At 34.9% G+C, this 18931-nt stretch overlaps 4 protein-coding genes across 4 annotated transcripts; 1 reads left to right on the top strand and 3 right to left on the bottom strand.

The window, feature by feature from the left end:
- LOC18612008 (zinc-finger homeodomain protein 4) lies at nucleotides 554-1962 on the top strand. The gene has a single exon (XM_007048565.2). It carries the CDS (start codon nucleotides 988-990, stop codon nucleotides 1747-1749), a length of 762 nt encoding a protein of 253 aa, XP_007048627.2. The 5' UTR covers nucleotides 554-987; the 3' UTR covers nucleotides 1750-1962.
- Nucleotides 5959-8407, bottom strand: LOC18612007 (extradiol ring-cleavage dioxygenase). The gene is made up of 3 exons (XM_007048564.2): nucleotides 7994-8407; nucleotides 7388-7758; nucleotides 5959-6521 (listed from the first exon to the last, which is right to left on the bottom strand). The coding sequence occupies exons 1-3, from the start codon at nucleotides 8240-8242 to the stop codon at nucleotides 6329-6331; spliced, it is 813 nt and encodes a 270-aa protein (XP_007048626.2). The 5' UTR covers nucleotides 8243-8407; the 3' UTR covers nucleotides 5959-6328.
- On the bottom strand, nucleotides 9639-15339 carry LOC18612006 (N-lysine methyltransferase setd6). Its single transcript, XM_007048560.2, has 6 exons — nucleotides 15264-15339; nucleotides 14588-14633; nucleotides 14063-14435; nucleotides 13432-13628; nucleotides 12382-12634; nucleotides 9639-10451 (listed from the first exon to the last, which is right to left on the bottom strand). The coding sequence occupies exons 1-6, from the start codon at nucleotides 15295-15297 to the stop codon at nucleotides 9792-9794; spliced, it is 1563 nt and encodes a 520-aa protein (XP_007048622.2). The 5' UTR covers nucleotides 15298-15339; the 3' UTR covers nucleotides 9639-9791.
- On the bottom strand, nucleotides 15434-18714 carry LOC18612005. Its single transcript, XM_018128475.1, has 5 exons — nucleotides 18512-18714; nucleotides 17529-17851; nucleotides 16590-17074; nucleotides 16282-16513; nucleotides 15434-16004 (listed from the first exon to the last, which is right to left on the bottom strand). Exons 2-5 carry the CDS (start codon nucleotides 17803-17805, stop codon nucleotides 15532-15534), a joined length of 1467 nt encoding a protein of 488 aa, XP_017983964.1. The 5' UTR covers nucleotides 17806-17851; nucleotides 18512-18714; the 3' UTR covers nucleotides 15434-15531.

The raw sequence follows: 18931 nt of genomic DNA, 5'->3' as shown, positions 1-18931 counted from the left end.
ATTAATATGATGTTAATTGATTGAAATATCATAATAATTTTATTTTTCACGTATTAATTGTTGGTTTTAAGTTGAATATTCATTTTAAAATTTAATATGATATTAAAGTAATTATTGTCTTATATTCTTTTAATTTTGAAGTCAGAAAAGAAAATTATATGGGGTTTTTCCATTTGAGTATTGGATTTGGAGGAATTAATTTAACATTTTTGTGAATCAATACCATTATTGAAGGAGAGTAGACCTGACTAATGGAATAGTGAGAAATTAATTCTGATTTAAGAAAAGGTGCATTTCCTCCGTGGCCTGAGCTTGATGGCTGATTGTGCAAGCAAAGCAAGCTCTACCCTTAATAAAAACTATCCTTGAATATTGTCTTTCATGTTCATCAGTCTCTCCCCGCGCATTAATGTTATAAGCAACTGGTAGTTGCTCTACCGTACTAAATATATACGTCTACACCTTTAATTTCTTTAATTAAGTCTCCCCACCCCCTTTGTCGACCACTAATTTTATTATATATAGTTTGCTTCCCTTTTGTTGCTTCACTTCTAAAATTCACCATATGAAAAAAGGTGGTCTCTCTCTCTTTACTTGGAGGATTCACTAGCAAAGTATTTGAAATTTGTTCTCTCTCTCTCTCTCACTCTCTTTCTCAAGAAAGACAGCCTTCATATTTTGTCTTTCTCACGAAACACTTGAACTCAAACATCTTTTCAAAGAATCCGAGGTCATAAACTTCAGTCTCTTTCGATGCAAGTGAAACAAAGTTGCATTCCTTTTTGTTAATTCTAGAGTCATTTGTCAATCCCAGTCCATATCTTGTGTTAGAAGATAAATATTGCCATTAATTTGCTCATCAGCAATCTCCATTTGGTTTCCACCGATTTCCTATAAATAGAAACTAGTAAAGAAGCTCCGTAGAAGCAGAGAAGTAGTTGATTAAAGCAACAGTCCCCAGTCCGGTGAACGGTATTTGAGAGAGAGATGAATAGTGCGAGCCCTCGAAAAGAAAAAGATATGCCAATCTCAAGAAACTGCGGAGGAAATGGCCACATTATCTTTTCTTCAGGAGTCGGTACTGGACCGCCCTCTCCAAGCATGGAAGAAAACCTTAGAGCTCACAAGAAAGTGGTGAGGTACAGGGAATGCCTGAAGAACCATGCAGCAGCCATGGGAGGAAACGCCACGGATGGGTGCGGAGAGTTCCTGCCGAGCGGCGAAGAAGGCTCTCTTGAGGCGTTCAAGTGCTCAGCTTGCAACTGCCATAGGAACTTCCACCGAAAAGAGATAGAATGTGACTGCCCCTTCGATTGTTACCACTCCGCGCTCCTCAACAACGCTACGGGGAGAAAACTCATCTTGGGTACTCCTCACCACAACTACATTCTGGGTGCCTCTGCAGCTGCTGGTACCTTGATTTCCTCCAGGGCAGAACCACCTCATCAGATGATAATGTCCTACAAAGGAGGCTCAGTCCCTTCAGAAACAGATGAGAAAGATGACGGAGGAGGAGGTGCAGCAAGGGTAAGTGGAAAGATGAGGAAAAGGTTCAGGACCAAGTTCACCCAGGAGCAGAAAGAAAAGATGTTCAACTTTGCGGAGAAGGCTGGATGGAGGATTCAAAAGCTGGATGAGTCTGTTGTGCAGCAGTTTTGCCAAGAGATTGGAATCAAGAGGCGAGTCCTTAAGGTGTGGATGCACAACAACAAACAAAGCTTGGCGAAGAAGGACAGCTCTGAAGGTTGAAGCCGTAGTCAAAACAATAATTGGATCTTACATCTTTCACTAGTATTAATTCTTAGAATTTCGTAATCGTTTTTCCTCTAAGATAAGCTACGTGCGTCCTGTATGCCTTGCAATGTCCCCCAGGCTTTGTGAGAGTTATTAATGTTTTATGCAACTGTACGAAATGTACTGCATCATTATGCTGTTTTACAACTTGCACTTTTCTTTTATCAATTTTATCTCTCCTTTTTCTTTTCTTTCGGTAGTAATGGTAAAAATTAAATTTTTTTTTAAAAAAAACCCAACCCCTTCCGATATTTTATTACTATTTACTAAGGATTTTCAAAATACACATTTATAAATTAAAATTAAATCTAGAAATCAAAAATAATAATCTATTTTTTTTTATCAATACACAAAAAGTAATTCATCATAAATATCCTTAGTAAAATAATGTCAAATTTTATTCAAATTCCGTATACTTAATCTGTATATGTAACAAGCTTTTTGCCCTGATTACCAAATTCCCCATGGTTATGCATACAGTATTTTGCCTTTAAGCAGCAGAAACTTTAAAACAAAAAAAGCAGCAAATGTCACCATGCGGCTCTTATATGTAAGAGTATATATAGTTTTGTGTTGAAGCTTCGGAAAGCAGACACATTTTCTACATACAATCATCAACTGGGAACTACCGAAAGCAATGTGCTATATCTTCTGTGCCTGCCAGCTGCATGCTCGCATGGAGGAAAGTCTAAGACTAAGCATGATTATAATGAGGTTCCATGGATTTTTGTTACTGCATGCTCACTGCACACTTGGTAATATCAGCTTTGTGCAGAAGTATGAAATCTTCACTTTGAACACTTAATTTGTAGCTTGGATATATCACTTTGGTTTTGTTAGTTTAGTTTGGAGACATTGATTCCACTTTAAATGTACCTTTTGAAGAGTTGGGCCACAAATATCAAGTACCTTACACAATTGGGTATAGCAATTACAAATAAATATTTGAATCACTAAAGAAAATGTAACTTAATTTGATGTTACGGATCAGGAGAGTTAAGCTTAGGATACCTAATTTAAATATGAAGTTAAATGTGAATTAGGGGGGTTTAATTATGATAATCATTGGCACTAATTGATGCTTCCACGATCCATTCTATTATACAATTAAGCTACTCCAAATGATGATTCCTATATTATTTCTTTATTATTATAAAATGCTGCCTGTTGGGATTTGCTAGACGCCTCATTAATCCTAACTTCTTTTCTTTATTCCTTAGCTTATAATGATGTTTTATTAGGCTAAGAGCATCCTAATAAGGTACCCTTTGATTAACTTCACTTTGAGTTGGATGGCCGTTAAAGGTTAATTCGTGATTCTCACTGTTTGCACTTTTCATTCTTTCTGTCTTCTTTACCCCCCCCCAAAAAAAACAGAAGTGATTTCTAATTATACAGATTTAAAATTAATTTTAATTTTATACATTTTATTATTTTTTAATATGATTTATATTTGAGTAATTCAATTGTTAGATTTCATACTCTATTCAGGAAAATCATGTATATTAAAATTTAAGTTTATTAAAAATATCTAATTATTTGTTTAAATAATAAAATTTCGATTGTTAAATTTATTTTTTTTTAAAAATAATATTTTCTACCATATGATAAGGAGATTGAATTGATTTGAAACTTTAAGTGAACAAAATTATAAAGAGACTAAAATTATAATATTAATGTAACTTGTTCCTCCTATATGTTATATACAACATGGAAATAAAAACAATGACGAAAAACCTTTCAATTCTGGCTTCATTTAATTCCCTAAATCAATGAAAGTTGATAACAGAACAGTCGTAGGAGGTCCAAGCTACTATTTCTTGGTGTGATCTTACATAGCAAAAATATGTCAGTCCATTAATTGTTATGAATAACACATTGTATATATAAATGCAACGCTTTCAATTCTTTTCTTTACAACTGCTAGTGGCAGTTGTAAAGCCTAATTTTGATCAGAGGTTTGTTAATATTAGAGTTTGTAATTTTGGACACAATTCATTAACATAACATAACATGAGAACGGTATGAAATTAAATTGTTTAGATTTAAAGTTATTGTGTTTCGTGTCTTAAACATGTCGATATATATATAACATCATAATTCCATGTTTTAGACGGATTAAATCATCTTAACTCGCATATGAGGGATTTAACCACTTTAATTAATCATTTTATTATGTCAATTTATATAATATGGCATGTTTGATTCGTTTATGATAGTCATTTAAATTAATCATGTTAATCATATTTAAATAGATTTATCGTGTCATATCATATAAAATTTAATTCGATTTGTTTAATAAACATTTTAATCGTGTCATGTTTATATAACACGAGTAATAAACGTATCTAGCTACATATTTTAAAATCTTAATTCGTTTAACTGATCTTGTCATATCATGTTTATTCAAATAATTGTTAATATCAAATTTAAACACGACATGCTAAGATACGACAATAAAAATTATCAAATATAACTAACACTCATTTATTATAAATATTTGTGAGACAACTGATTAGCTTGACCTTCATCACATCTGCCGCAATTGAAAAGGATAATTTCACATTTAATCCTAAAATTTCTCGTATTTTTTGTAATAAAACCCTAAAGTTATGGTAAAGGATTCTTTTAATAGGGAGAAAGGATATATTGTAATGAGTGAATCAAGTTGCGCTAGAGGCAACAGAGAGGAAAACTGGAGTAGGTTTTGAAGTATAAGTCCTTTGGTGGCAAATGGTGAGGGGGAGGTGATGGATTACAACGAATAAAAAAGGCTGAATAAAAAGAATATTAGGAAAAGTCTTGAGAGAGCTTTCAGGATAATTTCTACTGGGTTTCTAATGATTTTTGATTGCCTCTCAACCTCTAAGATTATTATATTTATACTAATCAAAAGCACTTTCTTAGAAATAGTTAGGAGAACACGTTCAATCATGAGAGAGCGTGCTTATCATGCAAGAACAGCTAAAGAACGGCTTATGGAATATTAAGAGAATGACCATATAATTGGGTAGTGTGCATAAGTTTTGGGTAAAGAAATAATGACACTTGATAGTAAGCCATATGTATTCTTTAAGGAAGAAAGAAAGAAAAAAGGGTAAAGCACATGTACTTCAAGAAAATATTAAAAAAAAATCTTTTTAACTATCTCCATATCTGAGCCACCAAATCACGCTCTCTAGAACATCCCAAATGTGAAGATAACTTATAAACTCTCCCACTCGCTTTGAGCTACTTTCACCTTCTGTATAAATAACTGTTCCATACTTATTCTTGGACACTTACGCGTTTGGATCGACCTTGGCTGCTTTCGCGTTGGAATGCCCTTGAGCGCTTCCACACTTGGAACTTCTTTGGGCGCTTCTATGCTTAGAAGGCTTCTATAATACAATACTTCAAAAATAATAGTTAGCCAAAATTAGATACCTACAACTATCAAATTAACTTTCATAAAAATAACCATTTTTTTTATAAATTTCACCTCATCTATCTTAAAAATTTAAATCCAAAACTTTTAAATTAAAATTTCAATTTCTAACTTTTAAACTGTACCTTTAATTGAAATGAATATATAAAGATACGATGTTACCTATGATTACAAGGGCTAGAAAATTGTCATTAGTGTCCTTCCAGAAAAAATGGTCATTAGCTGTAATATATAAATATATATATATATATGAAAAAAGAAATCTAATGTCAGCATTTTGTTATTGTTGAAAATTCTTAGAACTTGTTCCTTTATCACTTGCTTACATTTTTACCTATTTCTTTTTCAGTTTTTGTTTCATTGTAAGAATAGTATACAAAGGTGATAGGTACCAAAGGCAGAGAGGAGATCATGAATCCACGTGGATGATTGTAACTCAACATAAATGGTTCATCTTTCTCGTGGACCTCATGCTCCATACATGTATTGGTAGTTCTGTGGAATGAGTGTTGGACCATATTTGTTCATCACGTAAAGTTGAATTAGTTTTTGAACACCAATGATGTAACAATTGGCTGCAAATCCTTGTGAAATTTGTTATTCAAACCCAAGTTATTGTTCTTGTAGAACTGTTGAGATAAGGAGTCAGTGTTTTCATTTTGTACCTTGGATTACAGAATTGGAGGTGTCTCCTTGAAGACATTTTGAGAATGCCAATAAATCAAGGCATATTGACATAGTTTATGAAATCTGTTCACTGCATTTATTAGTACATTTTAAACAAATCAAATTTACACCATCCCAAGTTCATATTCTGTATACAAATCAACACAATTCTTCCCAACTGTGTGCTGCAAACAAGCCTTTGCCCATTGAGGACTAAACACCCACTGGACAGGTAGCGAGCTGTTGTAGCACAAACTTGTCAAGTATCAAATTTAATTGGAACAAACTTCTAGCATTTCATATAATTAACATAAGTCAATGTGTAGATATACATACTGCATAGATTGAACATAGGACTCACTCTTCCCTGTATCTTATTTATTGAGATTGAATGGATGGAATTAAAAGAGGTGATATGGCAGGGAGTTCTGAAATGGATATTCAGCTGGCTGCTGTGAACTGGTAAGAAGCATAGGATAGAGAACCAAGTTCCCAGCTCTGATGGATAAGTTTTGCCTTTGAGCTTTCACCAGCAGCGCCCATGGCTACATGCAATGGATAGAAGTGGTCTGGCCAAGGGTGAGCCATCTTTGCATATGGTGCCTTCTCTTGAAAGTGGTTCACATCTTCATATCTACAAGCAGAATCAAGTGACCACAGGAGTCAAACTACCCAAAAAGAAGAAGAAAAAGAAAAACAATATAAGCAAACAAACAAAAAATCTCATTGGAAATATTTATGGAAATCCCATATCATGACCCAAAGACACAGTAAATTCATAAGTTGAAAAGGAAAACTTGCTTATTTATAGAGAATGTTAGCATTTCCCGCTATCTTTTTCTTCTTTTTTTTATCAAACAAACACCTTTGTAAAGAAGATGTTGTAATCTTAGACTTGCACTCTGTACAAATATGGAGTCCATATTTCAAATGGATTTTCCCTAAAAGAACTAATTTTGGACCCAACAAAAACAGATTTAAGTGAAGAACAATCTTAAACGGTAACAGCATCAACAGACAATGTGAGGAGGAAAAGCCTAAACCCCAACCAAAACAGACACCATGGCATAATTGCATTTAACTGGCAAAGCTGAGTTCAGTTAAATATACACTTGGAAGGATTTGAAAAAAAATGGACAAGCAGATGCCATAAAGCAGACCTTAAGGATCAGAACCAAAATCCAATCATATTCAGAACCCCATCTAATCGTCTGTGAATACTACTGTTAGAGATAGCCATTTGACAGTATGGTCAAAGGGATAGAAAAGTGATTTAAATAACATTAAAATGTTTCAGCTTTCTAACCCGTATCATTTTCTAAGTCAGTCAATTTGCTAGTTTGATCATTTTGCTCATTAGAATTTAGAGGAAGGCTAGACATCAGCCACCCACTTAATGAAATTGAACCTCCTTGTTTAAATACTAATTGCCCATTGATGTCAATCTGAAAATGTATAAAAAATATTAAAAGGAAAAATGATATTAGAAAGAATAATAACCTTCCTTCAAGGAGAGCATCTTTAAGCCAAGTATCAAACTCCGAAGCCCAAGGAACAACAGCACCGTTCAAGTTTCCTAGTGCCCTCAAGTTATGAGTGGCGGCTCCAGAACCAATGATGAGAACACCTTCATCCTTGAGAGGGGCTAAAGCCTTTCCCAAGTTGTAATGGTAAGTACCATCCCTTCTGGACTGAACAGAGAGTTGGCAGACTGGGATATCCGCCTCTGGGTACATGAGCATGAGTGGAACCCAAGCACCATGGTCAAGCCCGCGTTTTTTATCCTCGTCAACACGCTTGAAACCAGATGCCATAAGCAATTCCTTCACTCTTTTCGCCAACTCCGGAGCCCCTGGTGCTGGATATTTCAGCTGGGAATAAAAGGGGAAGAGTAAGGAATATATTTATCAAAGTATACAACAACATAAGGTTGCTCAGACAATAATTTCCACAAATTAATACAAACCTAATCGCCTAAATCCATGTTAGATTGAATTAATATCCTCCGTTTGTTGTCTAACTTTTCAGAAAGGAAGGATCAATCTAGCAAAGTGCAAAGTGAACAAACCAACAGTAATAGGAAAGGAGGTAGGGTAGGTAAGGCACCTTGTACATTTTGTCGGGGAAACCATAGAAGTCATAGATGGTATCATTGCGCTGAACCATGTTGACGGCGGGATAGGAAGTGTCCCAATGACCAGAAACTACGAGGATGGATTTGGGTGTTTGGCCAAACACCGTGTCCTTCCATGACTGCAAGAAGTGCCTCGCCGGAAGCGAGTCATCTATCGACAGAGTCGGCGATCCGTGTGATATATAGAACGTATCCTTCATCGTCAACGCCATTTTGATCATATATTGAAGAATAATTTGCAAATGACAAACTAAAGACCAATATAGATTTTATACCCAACCCCTGTTCCCGCTCGGCCTGCGCTGGCAGCCACCTAATTTAGACCCCGGCTGCCAAAATTTTCCATACGGTTTCTTTTGTTTCTTTTCAAAATATAAAATTTACGGAAGCCCCTGCTTTTTATTCTAAAGTCAAATCAACCCTTTATCTTTTCGCTCTTTGCCATTTTGGTCCCTTTCTTATTTCTTCTGTCCACAAGACAAGAGCCACGAAAAATACAAACAGTTCCATATCGACCACCTAACAATTGACCTATCGGACCGAAATGCGAGAAACTGTATCATCATAGCTGATTTCGATCGGGTCTATCTCAATTTAACACAACAGCATGAAAAGGATCCTAATATCATTTTTCATATATATTTTTTAATGGACAAGTGGATCAATCTCTTAGTAAAACAACTATAGGAAAAGTTTATTTCTCATTCATTTTAGATTTAAAACATTTGGGATGTTCCAATCCATGCATGTCACATCAAAGGTTATATTATTTAGATTCCGATTGTTATTCTTTATGAAATTAATTCAGAAAAAGTCAAATTGAGGTTTCTTTTGTATTATAATTCATTACTCTATTTAATTTAAAACGCAGTAAAGATATAAAAAACAATTTATACTCAATTAAGTTTCAAATTGTTTGATGTTGAAATCAAAATTAAGCTTAAGTTTAATCCAATTCCAATTTAATTCAAAATTGTTTGGATTTAATCAAATTCCAATCTACTATGAGATCGTATACGTTTAACCGAGTGGCGTCAAGCAATTTTTTTGAACTGAGTCACTTTTGTTAGTGAAGAGAATAATTTTTTTTTATCACTAAAGTTTTGATCCAGTGGTTGCTCTCTCACCTAAGTTTGCTTAACAAGAAGAGGGTTCTCCCATTTGTTAAGCTGTTCGCTTGAAGAGAGAAACCAGAATAGGGGCGACAGTGGCACTGAATTGAATTTGTGAAAAACGGAATACCACGAGAGTGAATATAGAAAAAGTGGGGGCACTTTCCGAAATGATAAAGTAGTGGTTTGTGCGCCCGCCTCGCATGAGCAAAGCATACGTTGGCAATTACGTCAGAGTCGTTTCCTTGCCGTTCGTTCACAACTAAAAAATGGTTGTACAGAGATATCTAGAATTCTGAAAATTTCAATGGTAAGTGGTTTTAACGCGGTGGCAGGGGCCCCAAAGGACCCACCAATAAACCCAACCCATACTTCCTAGCTAAGTAACCAACATGTCGAGACAGTCTATGCTTAAAATATGTCTGATCAATTAAATATCACCCAACACCTACCAAAAATATAATATTATTAAAACAAAATAAAAATTAAATCACACTTACCAATAGAAGAACAAAAACCGTGATGTGCTCATCTCAGAACGAATGCAAGGATAAAGTTGCACAATTACTTTCATCTAAGAATGATGGCTTAGGCAAAAACAAGCAAAAGGTACGGATGAAATTTCCATAAATAACATTACTAGATGAATTTTCTCACCTCAATGTCTCTTCATTCGCTTTTTCTTTGCTGTTTGGAATGTTTGAGCTCCTACGGTAGCATAAGTCCTAAGCTTCTCAAGGATTGTCCTCTCGCTTATACGCAGCACCAAAGAATGATACAGTTTTCTTTCTTTCATGCAACATCTCTTTAGAGCTTCTACATCGTCATTTATCGACTTTGAACCATAACAACTCTCACGAATGTCGGCAAGCGCCAAGAGGGCACTGCAAACCTTTTCTGTCAGCAACAGATCCTTGCTTATTTCTGAACTTCTGTCCCATGTAATGTCGTGCTTTTCTGATAAGATTATGCCTACGCATCCATTAACCTTATCTGCCATGCAGATGCTAATATCCAACTTATGGCATGCATCCTCTGGCAATAACATTATGTATAATAAAGTCAGTAGCTCCGTTTGGGGTTCCCCATCAAATGTGATCTCAAAATATTCGGAGTTCTCACTTACACATCCAGAGTAATCTAATCTTCTCCAAAGGGACAACCTGGCTCTGCAGTACCGATTAGAAAACAAAGAACAACCCCACTTGAGAACCAATTCCAAATCGATGTTCACTATATCAAATGGATTATTAGGCTCTGTAAATCCATATCTGTGAAGCAAAGCAGCATTGCCGAGTGACCCATAAGTGTTAAAAACCTGAGATGGAAAAATTTTTAGAATTACTCAAGAATAGGGGGCTAGCTTGAGAAAAGCTTGATGTGAAGAACTAAAACAGGAAATGAATTTTCAGTAGGTAAAATCAATCAAACTACCTAGGATGATACACAGACGTGCTTTCTGACAAGGTGAAGGCAAGATTCATCAATCTCAGTGCACAAATGCCAAAGCAAAGGACAAGTTCCAAAGAAGCAGCAATGGCATATGACAAAATTAGAATCAAATAATTATATCAGAGAAAATGGAAAAAAACACAAGATCACTTTGAGAGAAGATGAAAAAGCCTTTGTCAACTAACTGCCCCCCCACCACCCCCCAAACGCATACACCCACACACACACACATGTGGAAGGCAAATTTGAAAAAAAAAAGTAAGTAAAAGAAAAGGGAAATATTATTACAAGAGAGAGACTCATTACATTGGTTTTTTTTTTTTACTACGTCGAGCTTAAACTTATTTGAAGGGCTTCTTAACTGTTATTTGGACTTTTACTCTATATAAAATAATCTTGTTTTTGTTTCAATAATAAACATGAAAGTGGCATTATTTGTATCAACCCATTCCTATGTTTTAATTATTGTTCGCTCCTAGAGACTCCTTCTCTGTACGACAAGTTCTTATGTTTTGGTTTTGTTTTCTACTACAAGCATTATCCAGAAAACCTACTTAAAATTGAAGACCAAGGTTTTTGTTTTCTACAACAAGCATTATCCAGAAAGCCTGATTATGAGTTGGAGATCAAGGTTTTAAATTGCAAACGCAGAAATGTAGTGGTTATCACGATTGTGGAAATGGTAGACACTACATCATGCATTATAGATATTGCAGTCAAGAGATTTTCTAAACTTGGTAAATACAGAATGAGGTAAATAATAGTTACAACCTAAGTAATTCTTCCCATATAATACATACAAGTAGTTTCTTGTCCTTTTATTTCTTTTTGATTTACAATAATATCAGAAAGTACAACATAAAATTATATATTAAACAAACAAACAAACAAAGCACAGTATAAACAAACAAACAAACAAAGCACAGTATATTTTTTCTTGATTGTGACTGACTAGTTACTACTAATAACAAGAGTGTGTTAATTGGTATATGTATCAACTTCTAACTCTGAATTAATATAAAAACTGAAAGTTAGGCTTAGGCATAATAAAACTCTATAACATTATATTAAACTCAAAAAATGTAATCCTTGTACCACGCTGAATTTTCACTCCTCTCCAGTCAAAATCTCCTATCCACCAATAATCTTTCCCTTCAAACTTTCTCCCATCATTCCCAAGATGCAAATTGCCTATCCAACCCCACTACCTCCCTTCTCTTTGTTTGTCATACATGATTGCCAGTCCCCAAGGACAAAATCCACACAAGTATAAAGCCAAGTCTTACATGTCTCACTCTCGATCATTTTACTCTCAACTGCTTTAACCATCTTCCTCATCACTCTTGCTCCTCCTGATGGCCTCAATAAGAGGGTCACAAGTCTTGGAAGGAAGGCCACTGCTATTGGCCTGTGATAAGTTCCCATTGGTCACTTGGGGATGCAAATATTAGCAGCCAATATGTAGATCAGTAACAAAAAATTGTCAATGAGTTTCTCTCTCACAGCTATTACAGTAACAAAATTTGAGAGAATAGAGAAATTTGTGTTAACTCTAACTTTAGCTGCAAGTTCAAAATGTCTTCAAACTTGATTGTTTAAAAGAAAATATAAGCCATGTGGTTGAATAAAAGCCTAATTCAGTAAGAGACCTATTTTCCTCAAAAGTTAACCTTATGCATCTTGGATTCAGAGTCTATCAACAAACCCCTCACATTACTCAAACTATTAATTGGTAGAAGAAACTAGGGAAGATAATTAAGATATAAAATAAGTAGAAGGCAAGAAAAGATGCTAACCTCAACACCTGATATGACATCTCTCACCATAATCATTTCCAGCATCACAGGATCATCTCCAAAAACTGACAAGCTCTCTGAATCACCGTGAAAGAACAAATTTTCACCAGTGGAAGCTGCACCTAATGCTTTCTTATTTTCGCCAGAAATTTTACTTAATTTGCTGTTATCAGTGTTGTCACTGTCAGCATCATCATCAGACTCTTGATGAGAGGTGAAGTGTACATCTTCTGCTCCAGTCTTGTGATTAAAGCTGAATTTCATGGAAAAGAGATAAAAGAAAAGAAAAAACTAAGACTAAGGTGCTGTTTGAGAACTGAAAAATTCAACAGTGAAACATTATATACTGAATTTCTATTATAAAAATCATTTGGTATTCTACTAAAAGTTAAATCCTAAACATATATTTTATTGATTTTTTTGTAAGTATTTTATATCAGTAAAAGTAAAAAAGCAAAAATAAATAGTTAAAATACTAAACATATGTGAGTATTTTACATTAATATAATGTTAATGTAATTAAATGACAACTTTTTCCTTAAATATGATTGATTGCATATATTAAGTAGCTTTTAAGTACTTAAGATTTTCAACACTTTTTCATTGAATATCTTACATTTAATTGATTTCTAAAATGAGTTATCAAATGCATTGAAAATTTAAATTTTCGATGAAATATCAAACACACCCTAAGAAAACATAATATATGTTTATCATGCTGTGTTATCAGACTACACTCCAAAAGAGAGTACGAATATAAAAACCCTAATCACAAACTTAGACAATGCTTTGGCATTTTGCCAATGTACCATGGCTGCAAAGATCAAATATAAAAAATAGTACTACATACCATACCCAAGAGTCTGAGCAATGGCTTGAGGTAGGAGCTACTCCCTTCATTAGGTTGGCATGCATTTAGATAATTCACTTAACACTTGATGGTAGTTCACCCAAAAAATTTCAAAGCCCCAAATTATTTGTAAATAGGTAAATCTTCCACAACCTTCCTAAATGATGATGAAGATATAAAAATAAAGAGGGTATACTTACAGATCTGCCAAAGGAACCATCCCAGATCCATGGTATTCATCTATCTCGAAAGACCGAGAAGTAATAAGACTTTTTGCAGCAAAGTATTCTTCAACACTAAACAAGCTTGGAGAAAGCTTTAGAGGTGCCGAATACACTATGGGAAGAATATTTTCTTTCCAATCCTCATAAAGAAGAGCTTGATCTTCCTTAACTGTCTGCCTACAGGTATAGAACAAATTATCAAAAAAAAAAAAGGGGGATATTTCAAGGTATAGAACAAATTATCCCATGTTTTCTCTTCTCCCGTTTTCCATTATTGTTCTTTGAAAACAATGAAAAAAAATCCTTTTTTTTTGTTCTCAAATTTTGGCTCATTTTTCTATTTTATTAAACAAACATATCTTCCCCCACATTCTCTACTTTTTATGAAAATGAAAACAGAACAGTTTTGTTTTCTGAAACCAAACAAAGCTTAGCATTCCCATAACCCTAGTTTCAAGCTTTTAACATACAATTCTCAGAAATATGCCATCCTCTCTAATTGTTAATCCTTACCTTATGGGATGCTTTATAAGTCATCAACCAACAAGAAGGGCATAAGATCCCAACACCAAAAACTGAAAAGCATCAGTTTGCAGATACATCATACCTCATGTAGCTCAGTCCCACAGAGTAAAGAATCCACCTCCTCCAGAGTCCAAACCAAAGGCAAGCACTCTTGACTTGGCAAAAGCTGAAGGTAACCAGCCCAAGGAGAGTCCTGACCCAAGCTCTTTTCGTACATCAAAGCCACAGACAGACCTAAAGAACCATCCAAACCAGCGGCCTCAATCATTTCGCGAGCCGCACTGGTCTTGATAGTGAGGCAAGCAGTCTTTGGTATTTGGGCGACCACATCACCTCCCTTTAAATCACACAAGGCTCGCACTGAAATCCCTTGTTCTGGGCAGTCTGTAAACTCAATTGCATCGCTGAATTCGATTCCTTGGGATTTCATCCACCTCTTGAATGCCCTCAGTCGTCTGTATGTAGATAGAGACAGTAGAAACTGATGAAACTCTTGTTTTTGCAGTCTGAGTCAAATTTGTTCGTTTGATAGTAATTCCAAAACCACCAATAACAGTTGAAGAGAATGCTAACATTGGCGTATGCACTTTGATAAAGAATGTGTTACCTGGAGGCCATGGGAGGAGCAGCTTGGACGGCGTGAGCTTCTTCACCTATATGTTTTGAGTAAAAAGATTCAGCCGTTTTAGGGCACTCCTTTTCCTATTATTTGAAGCATCTTATCTTGGAAGCGATTTAGCTTTCATACTCAAAACTCAAAAATCCACTGCTCTTTTAAGGTTAAGGTCCCAAATTGCTGCCTTCATATGGTCGCTGGTGCACTTTTGCGCCACTCCGTTTCGAATTGAATTTAGATACTGAATAATTTATTTTTTATTTTACAAATTTTGCCAATTATATTAAAAATTAAAGAGTTTTATCTAAAATTAATATTTCAATGGAAGAAGTAAATATTATTTCTTGAAACATTTTAAAAATAATAAAATAGACATTCAATTTGAAGCGAAAATAGTATAATATTTTTTAATACATTAAAAATTAACGCATTAATCATCAATTATTATATTAATATAAAAATATTATTATAAATAGTGTTTTAACTATCCTCAATAAATATGTACAAATACTCATTTAGCAAACCCTTTTTACTTCAACAAATTAAGTCAAGATTGTTATTTTATGCACAACATGTTCACTGAATAATTAATTAATTTATTAGTGAGTAAATAAAAAGGCTAAGGCCATAAGAAGAGTTTATGTAATACCAGATTTGTGTTTCTTACCATTCACCACTACAAAATTCCATCTATGTAGCATCAGGGAAACGCACCATTAAGGGCAGAACCAGCCTGGTTCACACCGCTGCAGTAAACTTTCGGCGAAAAGATGCTTCCTCGCTTCGTGGGGAATGGAGAACTACCCAACTTGTGCTTTACACCATACATTATAAAACTGGAGAAACCTCTTGGAAGATCGAATGAACTCCAGAAAGGAAATAAATAATAAGTATACACAACTATTCTACAACCTTTTACATTTTGTAGCTAACAATCACCATTGATCCCATTTATTTAAGAAATCATTCCACATTACCGCTGCTATTGATTCTCGTAAAGATGAGGCGATTTGTTCCTCAATTGAGGAAGCAAACTGCAGTTCAGGTTGCTCATCAAAATCAGGCAATTCATCCACTGTCACCCCCTCCCTGCTAGAAAACAACCAATCATGTCTTTCCTCATGCCGGATGTAATTATGTAGAACACATGCAGCTATAACTATATCCCTTTGAATATGAAAGGCATATTGAGGGGCAAGTTTGAGAATTGGAAATCGAGCTTTCAGCACATCAAAAGATCTCTGTATGACATTTCTAAGAGAAGAATGGCGGTGATTAAAGAGCTCCTTTGCATTTCTGGGTAATTGATTAGCACCTCTATATTCATGCAGGTGATACCTAACTCCTGGATATGGGGAAAGAAATCCTTCCATGTTGGAGTAACCCGCATCAACCAAATAATACTTTCCTGTTAACAGCAAAAAGTTTAGGGCAAGTCGGTTTCACTTTCATCCGCGTGACATGCAATATTAAGAAAAACTTCTGGCCACAAAAAATAATATCAAAGAAAACAATTAAACAATCTTTATGAAGATGCAACAAAAACTTTGGACCTGGAATTGAACAGAAATGGACATTCTTATCCAATTTCATTTTTCAACTCACATTTCCACAAGACAAAACATAACGACTCCCTCCCACCCCCACTTTCCGGAAAAAACAAAAAGAAAGGTCGAACATAAAACCTTCAGGAATGTGAGGAAAATTCTGATCAGGATCATCTAGGACTGCTCTTAACACTCGTGAATCAGCAGCAGATCCTTCCCAACCTGGATAAACAAATATAAACTGTAGATCAAATGTGCAGGCTGCCAAAACATTTTGCGACAAAACACCTTTCGTGTTGCGAAAACGAGACTGATCTTTTGCAGGGACATGTGCAGGGATGTGCATTCCATCTATGACCCCAACACAATCCTGAGTGCACAGAAGTAAAGTAAATCACAAATGATAGAGATATAATGACAAAAGAAATAGGTTTATGGATATGAACCTTGAAATATGGGTAAAATCTGTTACTGTTAAGAATTTCAGATGCAGTACTGATATTTGGGGGCTGTAAGAACTCCCGTGAAAGTGACTTGATAGCCTTCAAAACATTATTAAAATGCCGACTTATGGTTTCACCCGAATGCTGAAACCGCTCTTGGATTACTCTGTTGCGCTCATTATGACCCACAATATTCAAGAAAATTGCCAGCTGCTCCTCGATCATAACACCAGCTGTATCACGTAACATACCTCTATGTCGAAGAGTGTTACATAGCTTGTGAAAGACATGTTTATCCATCCGAAACATTTCTCGACACAGATCATCAGGTCCTTCTAGCACCTCATTCATAAAACCACTTCCACTAGGTGATGAACTACAACGAGTTTGCCTAGTTATGCAATTATAATAATAGTAACCAGCAGCTGCTGCAACTAGTTCCATCTCATCCAATTCTAAGTCAAGGTCATCCATGCCAGTTGACTTATCTGTGAAATAAAAACTAATAAAGCCAGTGTAATGCAATGCAAATTATAATAACACTATACACAGTGAATCACCCTTAAAAGAAAACCAAACAAACATCCAGTCCACAAAACCAAGCAGTGATTTAGAAAATATAAATTAAAAAAAAAAACACATGATAAGACCTCTAACTATCATTTTAGATTATTACACCAAATCAAGCAACCATAAAGTCAAGGTATTACAAAAATATAAGTACCTAGGCACCACTATGCTCACACATACCAAAACCAAAAGATGAGACTACAAGATACACAACTAACAGTGTCATTAAAACTATTCATCAAGTAGATAAAGAACTACACTTGCCCTGTAACCATGGCAACCTTTTATCACTCTTAAGAGATATAAATATTTCTCTAGCATTGGGGTTCTCAAATAAATCCAAAGCAAGAAAGTAAATCCGTTGATCAACACCTTGCATCTCATCTAACACTTTTATGCATTTGCTTATAGAAAACCGGTCTTCATTCTTCATAATTGCAGATGCCCTCATTTTTGAAGCGGCTGCTATTTCTAGCATAGCATCCACTATGGCATCTCCAGTAGCCTTCCGACTTCTCTTGCGCCGGCCAGAACTTGATGGTGTCGCAGATTGACGCTTGTGTCCATCTAGCATGTTCACATCATCACCAGAGCCCGAGGAAGCTTCATCTTCCACATAATTCATTGTTGCACTGGGATCAACAGACATGTTTTAAGTCTTGAAATGCATCAATATTGAGCGCTTTTGAACCCAACTGTTTTCATTCCAGAATAACAATAACTTTCAGAATTATTCCAAATTTCCAAGAAAACAAAAAAAAAATCCATTACATAAAGTAATATTACAAATCCAATAGAGAGAAAAACTTTCAAAAATGAACCACAGCTGAGGACAATACAGGAATACACTAAGCAAGCTTTATATAAGATATGGTACATACAAACTCTCAGGAAACTAAAACAATTTCCATGAGGAAAATCAAAATAGAGAAAGAAAAAGTCCATAAAATAAACAAGACGGCAGTTATCAGCTATTGCGTTCAAGTATGATAACTGAACATTATAGTTTAAATGCTAAAATATGGAAAAAAGTGAATGATTTTTCTACAATTAACAAATTCCCACTGAAATACGTAATTTCTTCCACTTTGATTTCCACTACTTTTAGTTCTATTTTCTCACTGTGATCAAATATTGTGTTAAAATAAAATTTGAAACGAGAAAGTTGGGAAGAGAAACGGTGAGTAAATGAAAACAAAACGCAAATAAATAAGAAAGTGCAATGTCTGAATTTGATGACATAGATAAACCCTAAGATTGTCGTTCAAATTCATTGGCATTTTCATAAATAAAAAAATAAAAAAGAAAAGAAAATGGAAGACAAGAGAGTTAAGGGATATGACGAAAGAACTAACCTTCAGTTGGAGTGTTGCAGTGAAACAAATTTGAGGAGTTGGTTTCAGAGTTTCACTACTTCCCACGGAAAGCAGGAGAAGAGCCCCAACCCAGTTACTGTCTAAGACTCGGTAGCGTCTTTAGAGTGAAATACTTCCCCCAACCCCACCCACCCATTATTATCGAAGACATTATTTTAAGGGTGAATGCCCACACCCCTATTCTTAAAATTTTAATCAGATCTATTTTTTTTTTAAATAAACAGTTCATTTCAAAAAATATTTTTCCTTAGATATATATGTCCAAACATTAGTCAACTGATAAATTTTTCATTTGTTTGATGATTTAGCAATATTGGAAGGAGAATTTTACTATTTATTAATTTTAAAAATTATTATTTAATATTTTTTTACAATAAAAGGTCAAAATACCTAAGCAAT

The sequence above is a fragment of the Theobroma cacao genome, chromosome 1 (genome assembly GCF_000208745.1).
Source record: "Theobroma cacao cultivar B97-61/B2 chromosome 1, Criollo_cocoa_genome_V2, whole genome shotgun sequence".
Taxonomy (NCBI): Eukaryota; Viridiplantae; Streptophyta; class Magnoliopsida; order Malvales; family Malvaceae; genus Theobroma; species Theobroma cacao.
The sequence above is the reverse complement of the archived record's forward strand: the minus strand, read 5'-3'. Positions and strand labels throughout refer to the sequence as shown.